General features: G+C 41.7%; 1 protein-coding gene across 4 annotated transcripts in view; it reads right to left on the bottom strand.

The window, feature by feature from the left end:
• LOC108719445 (1-phosphatidylinositol 4,5-bisphosphate phosphodiesterase gamma-1-like) overlaps nucleotides 1-21607 on the bottom strand; it is a 52509-nt gene that overhangs the window by 23088 nt on the left and 7814 nt on the right. For 2 of the 4 annotated variants that reach the window (XM_041566677.1, XM_041566676.1), the window contains exons 2-5: nucleotides 8436-8585; nucleotides 7351-7444; nucleotides 6378-6425; nucleotides 1322-1406 (exon numbers count right to left, since the gene is read on the bottom strand). In XM_041566677.1, the coding sequence (XP_041422611.1) occupies nucleotides 1322-1406; nucleotides 6378-6425; nucleotides 7351-7444; nucleotides 8436-8585 (377 nt within the window). Of the gene's footprint in view, nucleotides 1-1321; nucleotides 1407-6377; nucleotides 6426-7350; nucleotides 7445-8435; nucleotides 8586-14812; nucleotides 15178-17129; nucleotides 17232-21607 lie in introns of those variants that run through there. The other 2 variants (XM_041566679.1, XM_041566678.1) reach the window with 2 other exon arrangements.

Consider the following 21607-nt stretch of genomic DNA (forward strand, 5'->3'; position numbering starts at 1 on the left):
CGGGTCAAAACCCTTTCTCGGCTAAAAAACTGTCAATCATGGGAAAGGGCATGGAAACTGATATCACTAGCCAATGATTAGAGTTCTAATGAGAACGAGAAAATCCTTGTTATGAGATGTAATTCATAACTGTAGCCTTTCAATGCTGAGAATGGAATCACCGCTGCCCCCGACATCACATACAACAAGTAAACAATGGAGTATATTTATTATAGTCATATTTATTGTCATCTCTTCTGCATACAAAAAAGAAATGGATACATAGCGAGACGGAATTGCAATGTCCCTATCCCATATCTCCCAACATTTTGGAAATAAAAAGAGGGACAAAAAGTTGGTGCACGTAGCGTGGTGAAATTGTTTGACCACGCCTATTTTTGTGGCCACACCCCCTAATTACCATGTTCATTTTACAAAATTTGGCAGGTTATGAAAGTTTGAACATATTTCTGTGTTTTTTATTCAGTTATTTTTGCTTATGAAGGTGAATTGCCCTTTAAGCTGTGAGTCTAAGTTTTCCCAAAAGACCTGTTATCTTATATTGTTACAATTACTTATTTGCTGATCTTAAATTGTTACAAAAGTATCTTATCTGCTGCTGCGGCTGTTCTCTCTGCCAAAAGCCAATTAAGTTAGAAACGTTGTTTCTTTTTCTGGCTGTTCAGTGCAGAGAAAAACGGGACTTTCGAGTACAAACGCAGGGACTGCGGGTTGAGCTGTCAAAAGAGGGACTGTCCCCCCAAAAAATGGGACAGTTGGGAGGGATGCCTATCCCGCTCCAGACCACATATACAGTATATTACACATACTCCCAAACAATCATTAAAAAATCCAAAACATATTTCAGTAAACACTTTCAAGCCAAGAATATATAAATAAAATACAAAAAATTAAGAAAACCCATTTTTCTAACTGCCACTCCATCATTAACACAAGAGTATTTTTTTATTTTTTGTGCCATTTATTTGTGCAATTACACCTTATCTAAAATCTACTACCGATCTTGCTATGAAGTGCCATTATTGTGCCTAATATAAAGTACTATTGTTGTGCCTATAATTCACATTTTTTATTTCCGTCACTATGTTGTGCAATAAAGTGCATGTCTGTTACCTCCTCTCTCAACCAATAATAAAGTGCATTTATTGTGCGTAACCCATAGTGCAATTTAAGCAATTATAACTGTAAATATAGAAGTATAAGTGTAAATGGAGGCGATTGTCTGGCTGTCGGGGCATGCTGGGAGTGGTAGTTCAGCAATAGTGAAGGGAACATGAGACTGGGGATGCCCTGGAGGTCAGTAGGTAAATGAGTCACTTACCAGCATTTTGTCCCGTAGGAATCTCATGTTAGGCACACGGTAATTAACCTGAGGGAGCAGGGCTTTCACATCCTTCACCGTCACACTGAAACCAATCAGAGAGCAGAACATGTCTTTACGTATCCAGAAACAGATTCATGTTTATTACACACCCGATACAAACTGATGTGGATTGCGGCACCAATCAAGTCCCACCCCCGAGCACCCAAGACTTGTAGAACATTCACAGAATATTTGTATTTATACATGTGGGTGGGAGCTGCCATAATGCATGGACGAGTACATCATGAGAATATTGTGCACACTTACATGGGATTCCCCATGATTGATATGTCGATCGGCAAATCACAGAGTCAAACTTTTTTTTTTTGGTCGAATAGGTCCGTGTTCGGCCGAATTTTGATCGTATCCAGGCCCGGATTTGTGGGGAGGCCACATAGGCCCGGGCCTAGGGCGGCAAAAAATAGGGGCGGCATGCCGCCCAGCTGCATTATGGGGACGTGTGCGCCCCCCATTCAATTACACCAGCCGCGCAGGCGCTTTTTCGCCGGCGCGCTGGGAAGGGGAAGTGTAGACGGGCGCTAGGACCGCGCGGCCGCCTGCTCGGACCGTGTGGCCTAGGGACGGCCGGCAAACAAATCCGGCGCTGATCGTATGAATCAAATTAACAGCGCATTCCATCGAATTCGATTCAAAGTTTTTCCCCAAAAAAACTTTGATTTTTCAAAGTCCACCAAATGACTCAAAATAGGTTCTAGTCCCCCATAGGCTAAAACAGCAATTCAGCAGGTTTGAGATGGTGAATGGGCGAATTCAAATTTTTAGAGACAGTACATTCCAATTCCAATTTTTGAATCTTTTGCAAATTCGAATCGAATTTGGACTATTCCCTAGTCGAGGTACACATTCTAAAATTCACCTCGACCTTTGATAAATCTGCCCCTTATTGTACAGCATTATAGTACAAGTATGGGATCCATTATCCAGAAACCCGTTATCCAGAAAGCTCTGAATTATGGAAACGCCATCTCTCATAGACATCATTATAACAAAATAATCTACATTTTTAAAAATGATTTCCCTTTTCTGTGTAATAATAAAACAGTCGCTTGTACTTGATCCCAACTAAGATATAATTAATCCTTATTGGAGGCAAAACCAGCCTATTGGGTTTATTTAATGTTTATATGATTTTCTAGTAGACTTAAGGTATGAAAATCAAAATTACCGAAAGATCCATTATCCAGAAACAGATCCCAATATTTATACATTATCGGCAGGAGACCATATTTGGGTAATTTCATTAGCTCGGGCCTTAAATTGAAATAATTGAAATACTCTAAATGAAGACTAAGGGGGGAAATTCACAAAAGTGGAGATAGAAGTTTGTGAATTTGGTGGGAAATCGGACATTTATTATCTCCACTTTTATTTTGTCTCAATATCAGCACTTTTGTGAATTCCCCCTATGATTGCGGCTCTGCGTGTGATGTTGCTGCTCATCAGGCTTTAATCTCCACCTCCCTCTCATTATTTCCTGTTCTAGATTCCTTCCTCTTCCTGTAACGCATCCCTATCACTTCCTGTCAGACTTCCTGCTTATTTCAGCTCGGCAGGAGTGCGGCCAGAATGGATGACGTGGCGTCTTCTGTCAGAATACAATCGCCTTTACTTTACTTTCTCTCCCCAGCTCCTCGGCCTGCCAGTTTGCTTTTATCCCCTATTAAAGGGATTGTTCACCTTTAAATTAACTGTTAGTAGGATGTAGAGAGGGATATTCTTAGACAAATTGCAATTGGTTTTCATTTTTTTATTATTTGTGTTTTTTTTACTTATTTCGCTTTTTATTCAGCAGCTCTCCAGTTTGCAATTTCACTCATCTGGTTGCTAGGGTCCAAATTCCCTTAGCAACCCTGCACTGATTTGAATAAGAGACTGGAATATGAATAGGAGAGGCCTGAATAGAAAGATGAGGAATAAAACATAACAATGACAATACATTTGTAGCCTTACAGAGCATTTGTTTTTTAGATGGGGTCAGTGACCCCGTTTGAAAGCTGGAAAGAGTCAGAAGAAGAAGGCAGATAATTCTAAAACTATAAAAAAAGAAAAAATGAAGACCAGTTGAAAAGTTGCTTAGAACTGGCCATTCTATAACATGCTAAAATCTAACCTAAAGATGAACCACCTTTATTAACACGGGCATCATCATCATCATTATTTTTCTCAGGACTAGGTGCGGTTGAACTACAAGTACAGCACTGACTCCTCTTCTGGCTGTACATATCCACTGCTACTACAGAACCAATATTCCTTGCTCTTGCAGAACTACATCTGTGCATGCCTGTATAGTCTTATTTATATGTATTATATCATACCTAACAAGATTTTCAAAATAGAAAAAGGATGACAAATTTTGACCAAGCCCAATTCTGTGACCACGCCCCCTAATTACCATGTCCATTTTACAAAATTTGGCAGGTTATGAAAGTCTGAACACATTTCTGTGGTTTTTATGTGTTATTAGAGTTTTGCTAATGAAGCTGAATTGCCCTTTAAGCTGCAAGTCACAGTTTCCCCAAGAGACCTGATTATCTTAAATTGTTACAATTGTTTCTTTGCTTATCTCAAATGATTACGAAAGTATCTAAGTGCACCTGCCACGTATTCTGGGCTCTCTGCCAAAAGCCAATTAAGCTAGAAACTTATATGTTTCTGGCTGTTCAAGTGCAGGAGATCAAAAAGAAAGAGGCCATCAAAAAGTAAAGTAGTAGCCAAAATATAGGCTTATGTATGTCCTAATAAAGCTTTTTTAGTTTTATATATTTTGGCTACTACTTTACTTTTTGATAGCCTGTTTCTTTTTGATCTCCTGCACTTGAACAGACAGATAAATATAAGTTTCTAGCTTACATATTGCAAAATTGATTGGCAAACCCTTGATCTGGGGGTTGCCCTGGTAAGAGACCATTTTATAAACTATTTTTCCTTTTTTCCTTATTTTTTGTTTAGGAGCGGAGCCACACACCAATGTCTATGCAGCTAGCGCAAGGAGAAAGTCGGGACATTTCAGTAACAATGCGGGAGAGCGGGCTCATCTATCAAAACGGGACAGTTAGGAGGTATGGTATATTATAGCACTGAACTAACAGGGGGTCATTACAATTATAAATACAATATAAGTACAGTTGTATTGAAGATTAAGAGCTAAATATTAAAGATAAAAAAGATTAAAAAGGAAGGAGGTCCCTGCTCCATAGAACTTACGATCTAATTGGCCTCTGGCAACACAGAACCAATACTCCCTGGCCTTATACAGATACATATCTGCTGGTACCACTCCTGTGCCTCTTTATGCTGGACTTTCACTTATTTTCACGTATTTAGCAGAGACGGACACCCTGAGAGTGGCTCCGGGCCAGCTGATAGGGCTAGTTACTGGCACGAGCAACAGGAAGGAAGTGGCTGAGTAAGGATGACAGCAGCTCATTGTCTGAAGGCTTCTGGGAGTTGCAGATAATGACAGAGCCCTGCTGACCGTCTCATTCCACTGCCTGACTCATATTTAACTCAGCAGCCCTCTCTCCTAATGCTGGTGGGGCCCGGAATCCAGGGGGACAGAATTGGGGGGGATAGAGAAGGGCCACACTGTACCGTCACGTTACTCTGTGGTATATTCATATGACATTGGTATTTGGGAAAAAAATGTGCCTTTTGATATTCCTGGTTAGACATGCATGGGAAATGGCTCCCCAAACCCTGGCAGCACCCGACACACCTAGATTTATTGATGCAGTTCAAATGGCATCAGCCTCGGTATATATGTGTGTGTGTGGCCCTTTAATAGGCCAACTGGCCCTGCAGAAAACATAAACCACATGTGGAGCTGATTCACCCCAGGTCTTGTTACATTTTTATATGTTACGGTTCCAGGCTCAGAGCTGGACTTTCACCAAGTTAATGGCAAGAAGGCGTGTAATCATGTATAATACACAAGAGCCATGAATATCCTGTAAATTATATTCTTATAAACGGTGAGTTCTGATGTCATCAGTTATAAACGGTGAGTTCTGATGTCATCAGTTATAAACGGTGAGTTCTGATGTCATTTCTGTCACATGACTCACTAAAACTTGTGTATTATAATAAATAAAGTACCCCCAGTTGTAAAATATGAGGATATTAGAAGTTACCTCTGAGTTCCATGACCTGTATAAAAACACTCGGCCTTCGGCCTCGTACTTTTATATGGTCATGAAACTCCTCAGTAACTTATAATAGCCTTATATTTTACAATAGGGGCACTTTATTCACTATATATATATATATCCAAAGGAATGGTGCACTCCATAGACAAAATTAATACCTGGGTGCCAGCATGGGAAATAAGCAGTGAAAAAGGATTGCGGCACTCACAGGGTTTTAGTTACATAGTTAACGTTTCGATTCCCCACAGGGATCTTCGTTTGTTCTTGCTCCTGACGAAGATCCCTGTGGGGGATCGAAAAGTTGAGGCTTAATAATAAAAATTTTAGTTTTTTCACTAAAACCCTGTGAGTGCCGCAATCCTTTTTCACTATATATATATATATATATATATATATATATATATATATATAATTAAAAACACACTAAAATGCTGCTCATCTCTTTTTATTGGGGGCACACGGGTGAGGCTTGATATACAAACTTTAAAATTTAACCCCAGCACTCCAACTTTGTAACTAAAAGTGTCTCTTTTTTACCGGATGCTACAGTTTAGTTGTGCAAACGCTATTTCTCCCAGGGGGCTATATATTGGAGTGCTGGGGTTAAATTGTAATGTATATATATATAAAATCATATTGCCCCACTAGTCCTGTTACGCCTGTGCCTTTAACTGCACATCTGAAGGGCCAGTATTTGCAGAGGGGTCAGTAGCTGCAGTTCCATCTTAATTACTAATACCTAATTATATGACCTTATAGTCTCTAGTATGGCCCACCTTACACACACATTATCTGGGGGGTACAGCAATTCATCTTTAGCCCCTACCCCCCCATAAGAACCACCGTACCTGCCTTCTCTCGCTCTGTCCACTGCATCAAACTGTTTTCGGAGCCACCTGGAAGACAACAAGGAATGGAATTATTATATGCCGGGTCACTGTGCCCCCACTCCACACTACTCCAACTGGGCTTGAGTTAAGTCATAGTGACCCATGTTCAGAGCACAGACCTATAGTCATAAGGTCCTACAACATCAGGTAGTTTCCCTCCTCTTAAAGGGATACTGTCATGGGATTTTTTTTCTTCAAAACGCATCAGTTAATAGTGTTGCTCCAGCAGAATTCTGCACTGAAATCCATTTCTCAAAAGAGCAAACTGATTTTTTTATATTTAATTTTGAAATCTGACATGGGGCTAGACATATGGTCAGTTTCCCTGGTGCCCCCAGACATGTGACTTATGATCTGATAAACTTCAGTCTCTTTTTACTGCTGTACTGCAAGTTGGACTGATATCACCCCCTCCCCCCGCAGCCTAACAACAGAACAATGCGAAGGTAACCAGATAGCAGCTCCCTAACACAAGATAACAGCTGCCTGGTAGATCTAAGAACAACACTCAATAGTAAAATCCAGGTCCCACTGAGACACATTCAGTTACATTGAGTAGGAGAAACAACAGCCTGTCAGAAAGCAGTTCCATCCTAAAGTGCTGGCTCTTTCTGAAATCACATGACCAGGCAAAATGACCTGAGATGCACCTACACACCAATATTACAACTAAATACACTTGCTGGTTCAGGAATGACATTTTATATTGTACAGTGAATTATTTGCAGTGTAAATAGTGTCATTTAAAAATAAAAACTACACCATAAAAATCATGACAGAATCCCTATAAGGACCAAAAGCCCAATATACAACAGTAAAACCATAAAGGAGTTAGGGGTCTAACTATAACAATAACTATAAAACTCGAGCTGTTGTCGAACTTCCTGCACCTCCTGCCTGCATGGCTAAAGCATTGGTACCGGCCATTTACCTTTCAATCTGGAGAGGCCCAGGAGCTTTCATTGTATCCGCCACGACCCAGTTTAACCCACTGATCCACAGATTCACTTCTTCCTCACTGAAAGCTGCCGGAGACAGAGAAGGATTGGCAAAAAGAAGCATCAGTGACAAATACCCCAACCAGAACCAGATCCTAAGTAGAAAAATAATAATGTAGCTCTATGACTTTAACAGAACAGACTGGGGTTACCCACAATGTTAGCAAAATATTATTAATAATATATATATATATATATAATATATATATATATTATTATTATATTATTATAATATTATATAGTGTTTAATGTAGTGTCTCACCAGGCAGGAACTCATAATCTTATGCTGACTGCTCTTCAAAAATCATTGCTGATTTGCTGTATAACTGGGTCAGATCTGCATTGTACAACCATGCAAACATAGGTATTACCTGTACTAAGCACAATTCAGCAGGAACAGTTCCTAAGTTTGCTCATAGTCTGTACAGAGAGATCCCATAAAACTATGGCAGCATAGGTATTCCCCTGTACTAAGCACAATTCAGCAGGAACAGTCCCCTAAGTTTGCTCATAGTCTGTACAGAGAGATCCCATAAAACTATGGCAGCATAGGTATTCCCTGTACTAAGCACAATTCAGCAGGAACAGTCCCTAAGTTTGCTCATAGTCTGTACAGAGAGATCCCATAAAACTATGGCAGCATAGGTATTCCCTGTACTAAGCACAATTCAGCAGGAACAGTCCCTAAGTTTGCTCATAGTCTGTACAGAGAGATCCCATAAAACTATGGCAGCATAGGTATTCTCTGTACTAAGCACAATTCAGCAGGAACAGCCCCTAAGTTTGCTCATAGTCTGTACAGAGAGATCCCATAAAACTATGGCAGCATAGGTATTCCCTGTACTAAGCACAATTCAGCAGGAACAGCCCCTAAGTTTGCTCATAGTCTGTACAGAGAGATCCCATAAAACTATGGCAGCATAGGTATTCCCTGTACTAAGCACAATTCAGCAGGAACAGCATTGCTTGTAGCCTGTAATTGTTTATAGCAAGCACTACCCACTTCCCATTCACTAACCAGCAACACTGACAGTCTTCAGGCGGAAGTCGGTTCCATACAAGATAATGAAGCAGAGGGCAGGGTCCAGCTTCCGGGTATCTTCAGGGTACCTCTCAAAATCCCTCGAGTTCTTCCCCGACCGAATCTCCTTAATCTCTCTTATGTCAACTGCAAGGAGAGGAGAAACATTGTGGGATTTACTAGAAACAACTAACTATAAAAAAAAACCCTGATATGGATTAACCAGGGCTAATCAAATACAGACATTTAATTCCCATTAATACCCACTGCTAAATCATGTGTAGAGCTCATACTGTGTATAATAAGGTAAACGCTTGGCTTACTGAGGATGTAGCTTATTGCCCTTCTTGTTATATCTGTATTTATACACATGGGTGGGAGCTGCCATATTGATCACCATAAGCAGATGGATACAATATGGCAGTTTCCTGATTAATACAAAAAGAAAACATAAATGTAGAGTTACAGTATAATACAAGGACCCCTCCACCCCCCAAAAATAAAAAAAATTATTGCACAAGGGTGTCAGGGAGTTTCAGCGAGACAATGAGGAGTTAGTGGGGCAGGGGAGGGTGCGCACTAAAACTTGTTTTGTTTTGGCTCGTTTGGAATTCAATGCCAGGGGCCCCAGAGCTAAAGCACAAAGAGACATTTCCGCTCTCATTCCTGGCACGGCAGAGACTCGCTGGAGGTTTCATTCAGTTTTTATTAGAGAAAGCTACTGAGTTACTCTCCAGGGGAACACTCTGCTTTCATACTGATCTCTCTATTATACTCAGGTAACACCGATCTTTTCTCTCTTGGGCGTCACACTCGACTGTCCACCACGGAAATCTCTTCTCTGCCCTAAATGTTCCTCAGCCTCCACCCGAAATCTGCTGTTTTGCTTCATGAAGGACAATGTAATTCTAAGCAATTTACCAACATCCATTCAATCCTCATGCAAATGTCACTCACATTGAAAGCACCGTCCAACCGGCTGCTCATACTCTCTGCACTGCTGCCTCCACTCCTGAAAGAATGTAGCAGGTGCAAGCACGGACCTGAAGGAGGACTGATATCTGCTACATTGTTTCACAACCAGAGAATAGAATGGGATTTGCTGGTTTTAGTAGAACTTGAAGTTTGTTCTCCACTATTCCTGCAGGTACCATAGAGAGCTCTGGTCCATTTAGGATGAATTCATTCTGTACTACTGGACTCAAGTTTCATATTTACCAGGTGACTGATTGGATTGAGATTCATAATAGGCCCTGATAATTTAAATACACTGCTACGGAAAGCATTTTAGGACATAATCAGGAGAACACATGCTCCTGCGTGCGCTCTCCTAACGAAGAAGTATGCAGGCTCGACTCTTATTGTATTCAATGATCCCAAGAGGCTGCAGTCACACCTCAGTGCTGCCCACATACAGTATACTGTTGTGATCTCTTCCCTCATGGCTCATTCCTCAGCCCTCCCTCCTCAGCCCTCAGTACAAACACTCTCCATCCTCAGCCCTCAGCAGAATGGAGATCTTTTGTACTGAGGGCAGAGGAGGGAGGGCTGATACCTGAGGAGGGAGGGCTGATGGCTGAAGGCTGAGTAGGAAGGGCCGATGAGTAGGGAGGACTGAGGACCCAGGACGGAGGTACGACTACAGTCTTTCAGGATGGGTGAGAGAAAAAGCAGGCGATGCTGCATTACACTACTTTAGGTGATCACATGCAGGAGAGCAATTTCCCCTGAGGATGTCCTAAAATGCTTTCCGTACACTGCAACTAGGGTTGCCACCTGGCCGGTATTTTACTGGTCTGGCCGGTAAAAATGATGGTTGATCCCAATGTTATTAATAGGAAATAAAGATAAATATATAGGAAGGTCATTGATCCCAATGTTATTAATAGGGAATAAAGATAAATCTATAGGAAGGTCAGTGATCCCAATGTTATTAATAGGGCATAAAGATAAATATATAGGAAGGTCAGTGATCCCAATGTTATTAATAGGGAATAAAGATAAATATATAGGAAGGTCAGTGATCCCAATGTTATTAATAGGGAATAAAGATAAATCTATAGGAAGGTCAGTGATCCCAATGTTATTAATAGGGAATAAAGATAAATATATAGGAAGGCCAGTGATCCCATTGTTATTAATAGGGAATAAAGATAAATATATAGGAAGGTCAGTGATCCCAATGTTATTAATAGGGAATAAAGATAAATATATAGGAAGGTCAGTGATCCCAATGTTATTAATAGGGAATAAAGATAAATATATAGGAAGGTCAGTGATCCCAATGTTATTAATAGGGAATAAAGATAAATATATAGGAAGGTCAGTGATCCCAATGTTATTAATAGGGAATAAAGATAAATATATAGGAAGGTCAGTGATCCCAATGTTATTAATAGGGAATAAAGATAAATATATAGGAAGGTCAGTGATCCCAATGTTATTAATAGGGAATAAAGATAAATATATAGGAAGGTCAGTGATCCCAATGTTATTAATAGGGAATAAAGATAAATATATAGGAAGGTCAGTGATCCCAATGTTATTAATAGGGAATAAAGATAAATATATAGGAAGGTCAGTGATCCCAATGTTATTAATAGGGAATAAAGATAAATATATAGGAAGGTCAGTGATCCTAATGTTATTAATAGGGAATAAAGATAAATATATAGGAAGGTCAGTGATCCCAATGTTATTAATAGGGAATAAAGATAAATATATAGGAAGGTCAGTGATCCTAATGTTATTAATAGGGAATAAAGATAAATATATAGGAAGGTCAGTGATCCCAACGTTATTAATAGGGAATAAAGATAAATATATAGGAAGGTCGGTGATCCCAATGTTATTAATAGGGAATAAAGATAAATATATAGGAAGGTCAGTGATCCCAATGTTATTAATAGGAATAAAGATAAATATATAGGAAGGTCAGTGATCCCAATGTTATTAATAGGGAATAAAGATAAATATATAGGAAGGTCAGTGATCCCAATGTTATTAATAGGAATAAAGATAAATATATAGGAATGTCAGTGATCCCAATGTTATTAATAGGGAATAAAGATAAATATATAGGAAGGCTGGTATTTTTTTCCAAAAAAGGTGGCAACTCTAACAACAATTTCCCTGCCCTTTGCTAGAGAAAAAACCAAATGGCTACAGTTACTTCCAACTCTTAATGATGAGCATTGGGAAGAAGCAACTGATGCTCTATACAGTCACCTAATATCCATCAGGGACAAAATGATCCAATTCAAGTTCCTTCACCAGATCTATGTCACACCAGTGAAACTGCAAAAGATGGGAGGTTGACCCAGATGCCAAGGCCCGAATGCCTCCTTCCTTCATCTGGAATGGGAATGCCGCCCGCTACAAAGCTACTGGAGGGACGTAGCTCGATATCTGGAAAATAGCTTTGATTTTCTGAACTTACACACACCTGAAATATGTCTATTAGGCCTGGTGGAAGCTCTTTTCCCATTGAATAAAACCAAGTCCCTTGCCAGGGTCCTACTGTTCTAAGCTAAATAACTAATTGTTATGAATTGGATGGATACCTACGGTACCTACAGTCGCTCAGTGGGTTAAATTCGTGAATAAGATACAAATCGATTGCTGTATAATATATAGTGCAGTATTCAAAAATACAGTTATTGTAAATACACTAATAGCTGATTTTCGTGTGCTTAATTACACCCAAGTGTTCACAATTACATTCAATTGTTGTGCACCGCCTTAAAGGATATTTATCCAGTGAAATGCAATTCCTTAAAAAAGTGAAGGGTATTTTTTTTTTTTTGCTTTTAACCATATAGTGCTAATTTTAAACCCGTGGTATCGAGTGTTAATTTATATGAGCCCGCACTCCGGTTCCTAGTGTGTCATGTAGTCGCTCATACTCACAAGAAGTAAGCCGATAAAGACATTGATACTGATAAGCGTTCCAGCTTGCTTAAGATCTTCTCATGTCCTTAGTGGGTAAAATGAAGTAACATGTTTGGAAGCGTTTATACAATTTCAATAAATAAATAAGATTACACTCACCAACGTTTCTCCAATAAAATCACTTTTAAAGCAATGCAGCATATCCATGTGTTGCTCCGAGTTCTTTTACAATCCAGTGCGTTTGCCTCGGATCTCCAGCTGCCGCTTCCACACTCCCCGTGTCACCGCTGACGCGTTTTGCCCTCTGGCTCCAAGATCGCTCATTGGAGGAAGCCAGTCGGCGAACTGCGTGAGTGTGGAATCGCACTTTTTTAAGGAATTGCATTTCATTGGATAAATATCCTTTAAGGCAGTGCAAAATAATTGAATGTAATTGTGAACACTTACACTTATATTATTTTACATGTTCTTCCCCCTTAATGAACCTGTGGTCTTTGAGATATCCAGGAATGAATTTGTGGAAAGTATCTTATTGAGGGTGGAGGAGAGCCCTATTGATTGCCGGATTGGGGAGACGCCATTTGTTTTTGAGAATGAAACATTTGTAATTAAGTTAGTCAATAAACTTCTCCCTGCCATTAGATTTACCTATCAAGGCCGGGGCTGTCCATCTAAATTCAAGAAGATATGGTCCCCCTTGTTAGATATTCACTCAACAGATGACAATAACCATCAGTAATCCACTACTGATCTTTAATTGACTTTAATAGACCCCAGTCCAGTCCTGAACATGATGAACTGGCTTTAACAATTCACCACCCTGTGGGCTAGAGGTTCGAGGGGGTCGGCGGGGATGCCTGGCGCCCCCTCGGCAGGGACGCCCGCCACGCTGTCCATCCTCTTCTTAACACGGCTCCATAGGGCGCGCACGGCTCACATCTGCTAGTTTTATAGGCGCATTCACGCTGGTGTTATGACGTCAGCGCGCAATGGCGTGAAATTTAAACACTAAGGGATTTTCAATCTGCAGTTCATTGCCCGTCAGTTCCGCTGACTTCTGTGATTCCGACCCCTGCCTGGTAACCGACTATTCTACTATCAGTAATCCGACCCCTGCCTGTCTTGACTCTTCTTGATTGATATCCCTGCTTTGACCCTTGCCTGCCTGACTCCGTTTGAATTCTACCTGCACTGACCCGGCCTGATTTGACTACGCTGTCTGTCTAATCCTTGTACTGTGACCTTCTGCCCAAAAGACTTTGCTAATGATTGTGCCCCTCTGCTCGTCCAGAACCCTTAGTTTGGCTCCTCTCTTTATAAGACCTGGCGGCATCCGATTAGCCAAAGGCTCCGCCTCAGATGAAAGGCGGCTGTTTCAGGCACAAGCCAGAGCCGAGACCAGGGAGCTTAGCATTGGTTCTGGATTTAGGCTGCCGATCATGACACTGGCTGCTTGTAATAGCCGTGCTGTATGACATGGTTATCCAATGTACACCACCTTCTCTACTCTTTGTTGTCATTTTATTTTTTGTTACTGTAACATAAAATCCCAATAAAATAAAGTATCTAAGTTTTAGAAACGTTGTATCTTTTTCTGTTTGTTCAGTGCAGGAGATCAAAGAGTAAGGCGGGACATTTCAGTAACAAACCAGTGACTGCGGGCTGTGCTGTCAAAATCGGGACTGTTCCACGAAAAACGTGACAATTGGTAGGTATGAAAAAGTACCATTAACAATACGTGTATAGATTTATGGAACATTTGTTATTAGATGAGGTCCCCCATTTGAAAGCTTGAAAGAAGAAGGAAGATAATTCAAACACCATATTAAAAAAACTGAAGACCAATTGAAAGTTGCTTAGAACTGGCCTTTCTATAACACAATGAAATTTAACTTAAAGGTGAACCGGCTGGAAACTGGCCTAGTCCTGATGATGTTCCAGTCTCTGACTTGGTTTGGAGGAATTCGATGTTCTCACATTGTACATCCGATGTTCTGATTGGCTTAGACCAGTGACCAGTGTAAACTGTGATTGGGTAGAGGTTGGTTACTATAAACTCGGCTTCAAACATTCGCATGGGGAACAGACAGAGCAATGCCCAGGACTCTTGCTATTGTATATCATATCAAGTTAATAATAATTAACATAATAGTTGACATATAGTGATATATATATATACACATACAGTATAAGGGTTCTGCTTGTTCCTCACAAGTCAGGCAGAATCAGATGGGGCTAAATAACAACTTGTCAGGATCTTGGGTATTTTTTGATGGTATAATTTTAATAACAGCGCAGAAAGACAACACATACAGGGATTATTTATACGTCTGTCACAATCTGCTGCTTTCCCATCAGCCCTGAATATAAACAGGAAGTGAGAGTGACTTCCCCTTTGCTGGAGGTGCAAGGGATTATGGGAGATCCCCAGTCAGTGACTGCAGCTCCTTCCCCTCAGGCCCATGACAAGCAGCTTCTTCTACCTGATAAAGATATTTTTTCCGCTCCTGATTCCCGAGGCTTTTCATGCAGATAAAGTGCTGACTGGTGTGAGTCACAGGGTCACTGCTCCTTCCTGTTTCCATCCCTTCTGCTCCTGGAGCTGTCGGACAGGAAATGAGCTTCCCACCGGCCCAAACATTAACCCACAAAGCACCGGCCACAACATTAACCCACAAAGCACCGGCCCAAACATTAACCCACAAAGCACCGGCCACAACATTAACCCACTAAGCACCGGCCCAAACATTAACCCACAAAGCACCGGCCACAACATTAACCCACAAAGCACCGGCCCAAACATTAACCCACAAAGCACCGGCCACAACATTAACCCACAAAGCACCGGCCACAACATTAACCCACAAAGCACCGGCCACAACATTAACCCACAAAGCACCGGCACAAACATTAACCCACAAAGCACTGGCCACAACATTAACCCACAAAGCACCTGCCACAACATTAACCCACAAAGCACCTGCCCAAACATTAACCCACAAAGCACCGGCCACAACATTAACCCACAAAGCACCGGCGACAACATTAACCCACAAAGCACCGGCGACAACATTAACCCATAAACCACTGGCCCAAACATTAACCCACAAAGCACCAGCGACAACCTTAACCCACAAAGCACCGGCGACAACATTAACCCACAAAGCACCGGCCCAAACATTAACCCACAAAGCACCGGCGACAACATTAACCCACAAAGCACTGGCCACAACATTAACCCACAAAGCACCGGCCACAACATTAACCCACAAAGCACCTGCCCAAACATTAACCCACAAAGCACCGGCACAAACATTAACCCACAAAGCACCGGCGACAACATTAACCCACAAAGCACCGGCGACAACATTAACCCACAAACCACTGGCCCAAACATTAACCCACAAAGCACCAGCGACAACCTTAACCCACAAAGCACCAGCAACAACCTTAACCCACAAAGCACCGGCGACAACATTAACCCACAAAGCACCGGCCCAAACATTAACCCACAAAGCACCGACGACAACCTTAACACACAAAGCACCGGCGACAACATTAACCGACAAAGCACCAGCCACAACATTAACCCATAAAGCACTGACCCAAACATTAACCCACAAAGCACCGGCCCAAACATTAACCCTGACCAACTTCAGGCCAAGTTTCTGTGACTCCCTGGGGGGGGATTTATAAAATTCACAGTTTCAATTATAAACCACCATAACAAACGTGTAAAAGGAGTAGACAAATCTTAATTTGGGACTAATATATATGCTATATATATACATATATCTGTACACATGGGATCTGTTATCCGGAAACCCATTATCCAGAAAGCTCTGAATTACGGAATGCCCGTCTCCCATTGACTATTTTATCCAAATAATTTCTAAAAACTGATTTCCTTTTTCTGTGTAATAATAAAACAGTCGCTTGTACTTGATCCCAACTAAGATATAATTAATCCTTATTGGAGGCAAAACCAGCCTATTTGCTTCATTTCATGTTATATATATTATATATATATATATCTATATATATTCTTTTATTTATTTCTGTTGCAGATAACTTCCCCCAGGCCAGGCATAGCCGATCTATACACATTCTGATATTTCTGCCCCATATCCCTACAAAGTGACTCAGATGTACAAGTAGAATCCTCCTAACAGGGTCACTTACTCCCATTAAACTGTTTATCTAAGAGGAAACCTGGTTTACTTATTACCTAGGCAGTGTCAGCACAACCAACGTTAATTTTTAAAGTAAATTTCCCTTTTTCATTGAGCTCTTTACTCTGACAATGTTATAATTCACCAAGAAGCAGCAAACCATTCTCCACCTAATGCCTTACACACTGCAATCCCAGCATCCCCTGCCAGACAGTAATCCCAGCATCCCCTGCCAGACAGTAATCCCAGCATCCCCTGCCAGACTACAATCCCAGCATCCCCTGCCAGACAGTAATCCCAGCATCCCCTGCCAGACTACAATCCCAACATCCCCATCCACACAGTAATCCCAGCATCCCCTGCCAGACTACAATCCCAGCATCCCCTGCCAGACTACAATCCCAGCATCCCCTGCCAGACAGTAATCCCAGCATCCCCTGCCAGACGTGGGACGTTGCTGTTGTAACATAGAGCCTGGTAATGTTGTGTAAGTGATGGGATGGCTGCTGGGAGGGTGTCATTACTTATCTGTTGGAGTGTGTGGAACACAGATGGGAGAGTGGAAAAGTCAATAGGAAGATCTCTAACCCACAAGCTTAAAAAAACACATTCCACATTAACTCCTCACTGTCTGATGTGCAGCTCTGTGCCCTGTGCACTGCCTGATCCACTTCATTGGGTTTTACACAGTCAGGGACAAGTGCAGCCGAAACAAGCTCTCTCACAAATTACAGAGCTTTATTTGCTAGACACAAAACATTTACTATTCTTTGCAGTAATTGCTAGTTCCCCTGTAATTCTGTCTGTATAATGGATCCAAGCCCAGTATAACAGCAACACCCCACACTCGCTAGCCCAGTTTCGGTCACAGGAGGCCTATAGTCCTGGGAACATTCCGTGTTTATTCTTTTTATCCTTTTTATTTTTCACTCATTATTGTTATGGAAACATATTAGCATATTTGCCTGGGATTTGTCTTCCTCTAGATCAGCTGAGACCTCACTCACAACAAGGAGACTGTTGTTAAAAGAATTTTGGATCCATAAAAGTCCTACTCCTACATTTTGTGAATTTTGCCAATGGCCAAACTTGGGGTCCTTTAGCCTAATGACAATGGTACCATAGACAGGTATATAGGAGTATCTGGAGCCTAGTGATCAATTGGATAAAGACAGTTGGCTCAGGTAATCTTAATGGGCCATCATGTCCTTCAACTTCACAACATTAACTCCTTATAGAGAAGTTATACATGGTGCACTGAAATCTCTGTAGCCCCAAATCATCTATATTTATTGCAACATTTTCATCAAAACATTGAGGGTCATACAGTGAACCACGTGTAGACACCCCTTGATCCATTGTTAGTGGGAAACTTTCTCCACTGTCTCCATCTTGCCCTACTGCCTCCATCTTGCTCTACTGTCTCCATCTTGCCCTACTGCCTCCATCTTGCTCTACTGTCTCCATTTTGTCCTACTGTCTCCATCTTGTCCTACTGTCTCCATCTTGTCCTACTGTCTCCATCTTGCTCTACTGTATCCATCTTGCTCTACTGTCTCCATTTTGTCCTTCTGTCTCCATCTTGTCCTACTGTCTCAATCTTGTCCTAGTGTCTCCATCTTGCTCTACTGTCTCCATTTTGTCCTACTGTCTCCATCTTGTCCTACTGTCTCCATTTTGTCCTACTGTCTCCATCTTGTACTACTGTTTCCATCTTGTCCTACTGTCTCTATCTTGCTCTATTGCTTGTCCTACTGTCTGCATCTTGCTCTACTGTCTCCATCTTGCTCTACTGTCTCCATTTTGTCCTACTGTCTCCATTTTGTCCTACTGTCTCCATCTTGTCCTACTGTCTCCATTTTGTCCTACTGTCTCCATCTTGTCCTACTGTTTCCATCTTGTCCTACTGTCTCCATCTTGCTCTACTGCTTGTCCTACTGTCTCCATCTTGCTCTACTGTCTCCATTTTGTCCTACTGTCTCCATTTTGTCCTACTGTCTCCATCTTGCTCTACTGCTTGTCCTACTGTCTCCATCTTGCTCTTCTGTCTCCATTTTGTCCTACTGTCTCCATCTTGCTCTACTGCTTGTCCTACTGTCTCCATCTTGCTCTTCTGTCTCCATTTTGTCCTACTGTCTCCATCTTGTCCTACTGCCTCCAGCTTGTATTTCTCTATTGCTGTCATTTAATATATTTAATAGTTAAGTGGATGTTGCTGTCACTGTATATTATTTCCACTTTACATTCCCATCGCAAATGCAACAAAGTGTCAGACTTTTGGCCAAGCAGGGAGGCCTCGTGATAAGGTTCCATGTGTTGGCTGAGAGACAGTGTCTTGTGCGTCTGGAGAGGATAATGGAGAACACTAACAGCTAAAATCACATCCATTTGTGCACATGAAAGCTTTCTCTTTGATCTTTAAAGTGATGTGGCAAAACTGAACAATCTGGCAGTGCCGCAAGGCCAATCAGTTCAGTACGAGATGTTTTATTGAGGAAAATGAAATAACCACTTCCCTAGTGCTTTATAACAGGACCCAGACCTGCTCTGAGGGGACATTTCATTTAATTGATGTTAAAGAGATAAAACTGGACAGTTTGCTTTGCTTTAATATTTGGCAGTTGGAAAACTTCCATATTTCAAATAAAAGAACCAATATGAACCACAAACCCAAACCAGCCAAGCCACACCCCAATCCAGCCCAGCCACACCCTCATCCAGCCAAGCCACACCCAGTAACCCCTAACCAGTTGCTTGATGGCTCTTGAGTTGGTGAAGTTACTGGAAGCAGCACAATTGTCAGTAATAGGTGGGAAGAGCACTGCACATATTGTGGATTCAGCAATGATAAAAAAGCCTTGGGGTAATGGCACATGGTCCCAACATGAATGAAACAGCCCCACACACCAACACTGCAAGTTCTGTTTTGAAATAAAGGCTCAGACATTATTGGGGAGGTGGGGGTCATTCAAAAATTCCCTTCCGAATGTCCCTTATCTGCAGCACAGATCAGCAGGGGGCACAATTATATCGCTGTCCTATGGGAATGGCCACTGACTGAATCTGGTGACACCTGACTCCTGCCATTGCAATTTATAATCTACAAATCAATTTTTTCCCAAAAACTCCAAATATGCATGTCTGATTTTCTGCCTGAGCTCATACATATATATATATACAGCTCATAAAATGGAGTCTATGAGAGATGGTCTTTCCGTAATTCTGATCTTTCTGGATAACAGACTCCCTGTACCCTGTACTTCATCCCAACTGAGATATAATTAATCCTTATTGCCTTATTGGAGGCAAAACAAGCCTATGGGGTTCTGGTGACCAAAAGTACAGAAAGACCCATTATCCGGAAAGTACCGAGCATTCATATATATATAAATACACACATAGAGAGAGCAGCCTGTAGCCTGGGCATGTTCCCTCTCTTCCTGGGTGTTGGGAGTAGGGGTAGATATATGGATCTTGGGAGTACGGGTAGATATATGGGTGTTGGGAGTAGGGGTAGATTAATGGGTGTTGGGAGTAGGGGGTAAATATATGAGTGTTGGGGATAAGGGTAGATATATGGGTGTTGGGAGTAGCAGGCCCGGATTTGCGGCAAGGCCGCATAGGCCCGGGCCTAGGGCGGCAAAGAAATAGGGGCGGCATGCCGCCCAGCCGCCGTTCAAATGCACCAGCTGCGCCGGCGTTTTTTCGCCGGCGCGCTGGGAAGGCAGGCGCTAGGACCGCGCGGCCTAGGGGCGCCCAAAAGTGGAATCCGGCGCTGGGGAGTAGAGGTAGATATATGGGTGTTGGGAGTAGGGGTAGATATATGGGTGTTGGGAATAAGGGTAGATATATGGGTGTTGGGAGTAGGGGTAGATATATGGGTGTTGGGAGTAGAGGTAGATATATGGGTGTTGGGAGTAGGGGTAGATATATGGGTGTTGGGAATAAGGGTAGATATATGGGTGTTGGGAGTAGGGGTAGATATATGGGTGTTGGGAGTAGGGGTAGATATATGGGTGTTGGAAGTAGGGGTAGATATATGGGTGTTGGGAGTAGAGGTAGAAATATGGGTGTTGGGAGTAGGGGTAAATATATGGTGGGTGGGTATAATCCCAGTCACTGATCTCCTTTATCCCTGATGTCTGGGCACTGGGGGCCCTTTGTTCTGTCCCTGTGAATAACAAACGGGAGACTCTGTGCTAATCACATGGTGACTGGGCTTTCATCCAATAACTGCCGACCCAGTGTGCTCTGGACTCACAAGTACAGGCCCCGTCTCTTCATTGCACTGAATAAGATCAATTGGAGAGTAAGACTCATAGAACACCATCATTAATCCTTATTGGAAGCAAAACCAGCCTTTTGGGTTTATTTAATGGTTACATGATTTTCTAGTAGAATTAAGGTATGGAGATCCAAATTACGGAAAGATCAATTATCCATAAATCCCCATGTCCCAAGCATTTTGGATAACAGGTCCCATACCTGTACAGTTTTATTATTACAGAGGAAAAGATAGAAAAAAAACAATAAGAAATTTGCATTATTTGTTTAAAATGAATTCAATGAGAGAACCTTCCGGTAATTCAGAGCTTTCTGGATAACAGGTTTCCAGGGAATGGATCCTATACCTCTATAATATATCTATATGAATACAGTATATTGCCCTGTGCCAGTGAGAGTGAATGAGAGTGATTGTGCCAGGCTCCATGTGCGGGACACACAGCTCCCTCTGTTATCACAGTCAGTGTCCGAGCGGATAAGCAGATCTTTGTGCCAAAATAAAGAGATGCCCCCCCGCCAGTACTGAGCCTGGGGATGTTAAAGAGACACACGGAGCCAAGGGAATCTCTCTGACACAATATATATGAAATCCCAAATCGACAGAATACTATATTTGGTTGGTAAATTTCCTAAAAACACCAATTACATTGCACAATAACTGCTTAAAGGGCAACTGCACCCTAAAAAATTTCTTTGCATCGCAAAAGAAAATATCAGTCTAAGCCATTTCCCAATTTCCACTCATTGCACATATCCCACTGGCTGTAATATTATCGGTAAATGCATTTGGTATCGAAGGCCGTGTTTGGTTATTTATATTTC

Source organism: Xenopus laevis, chromosome 6L (genome assembly GCF_017654675.1).
Source record: "Xenopus laevis strain J_2021 chromosome 6L, Xenopus_laevis_v10.1, whole genome shotgun sequence".
In the NCBI taxonomy this organism is placed as follows: domain Eukaryota; kingdom Metazoa; phylum Chordata; class Amphibia; order Anura; family Pipidae; genus Xenopus; species Xenopus laevis.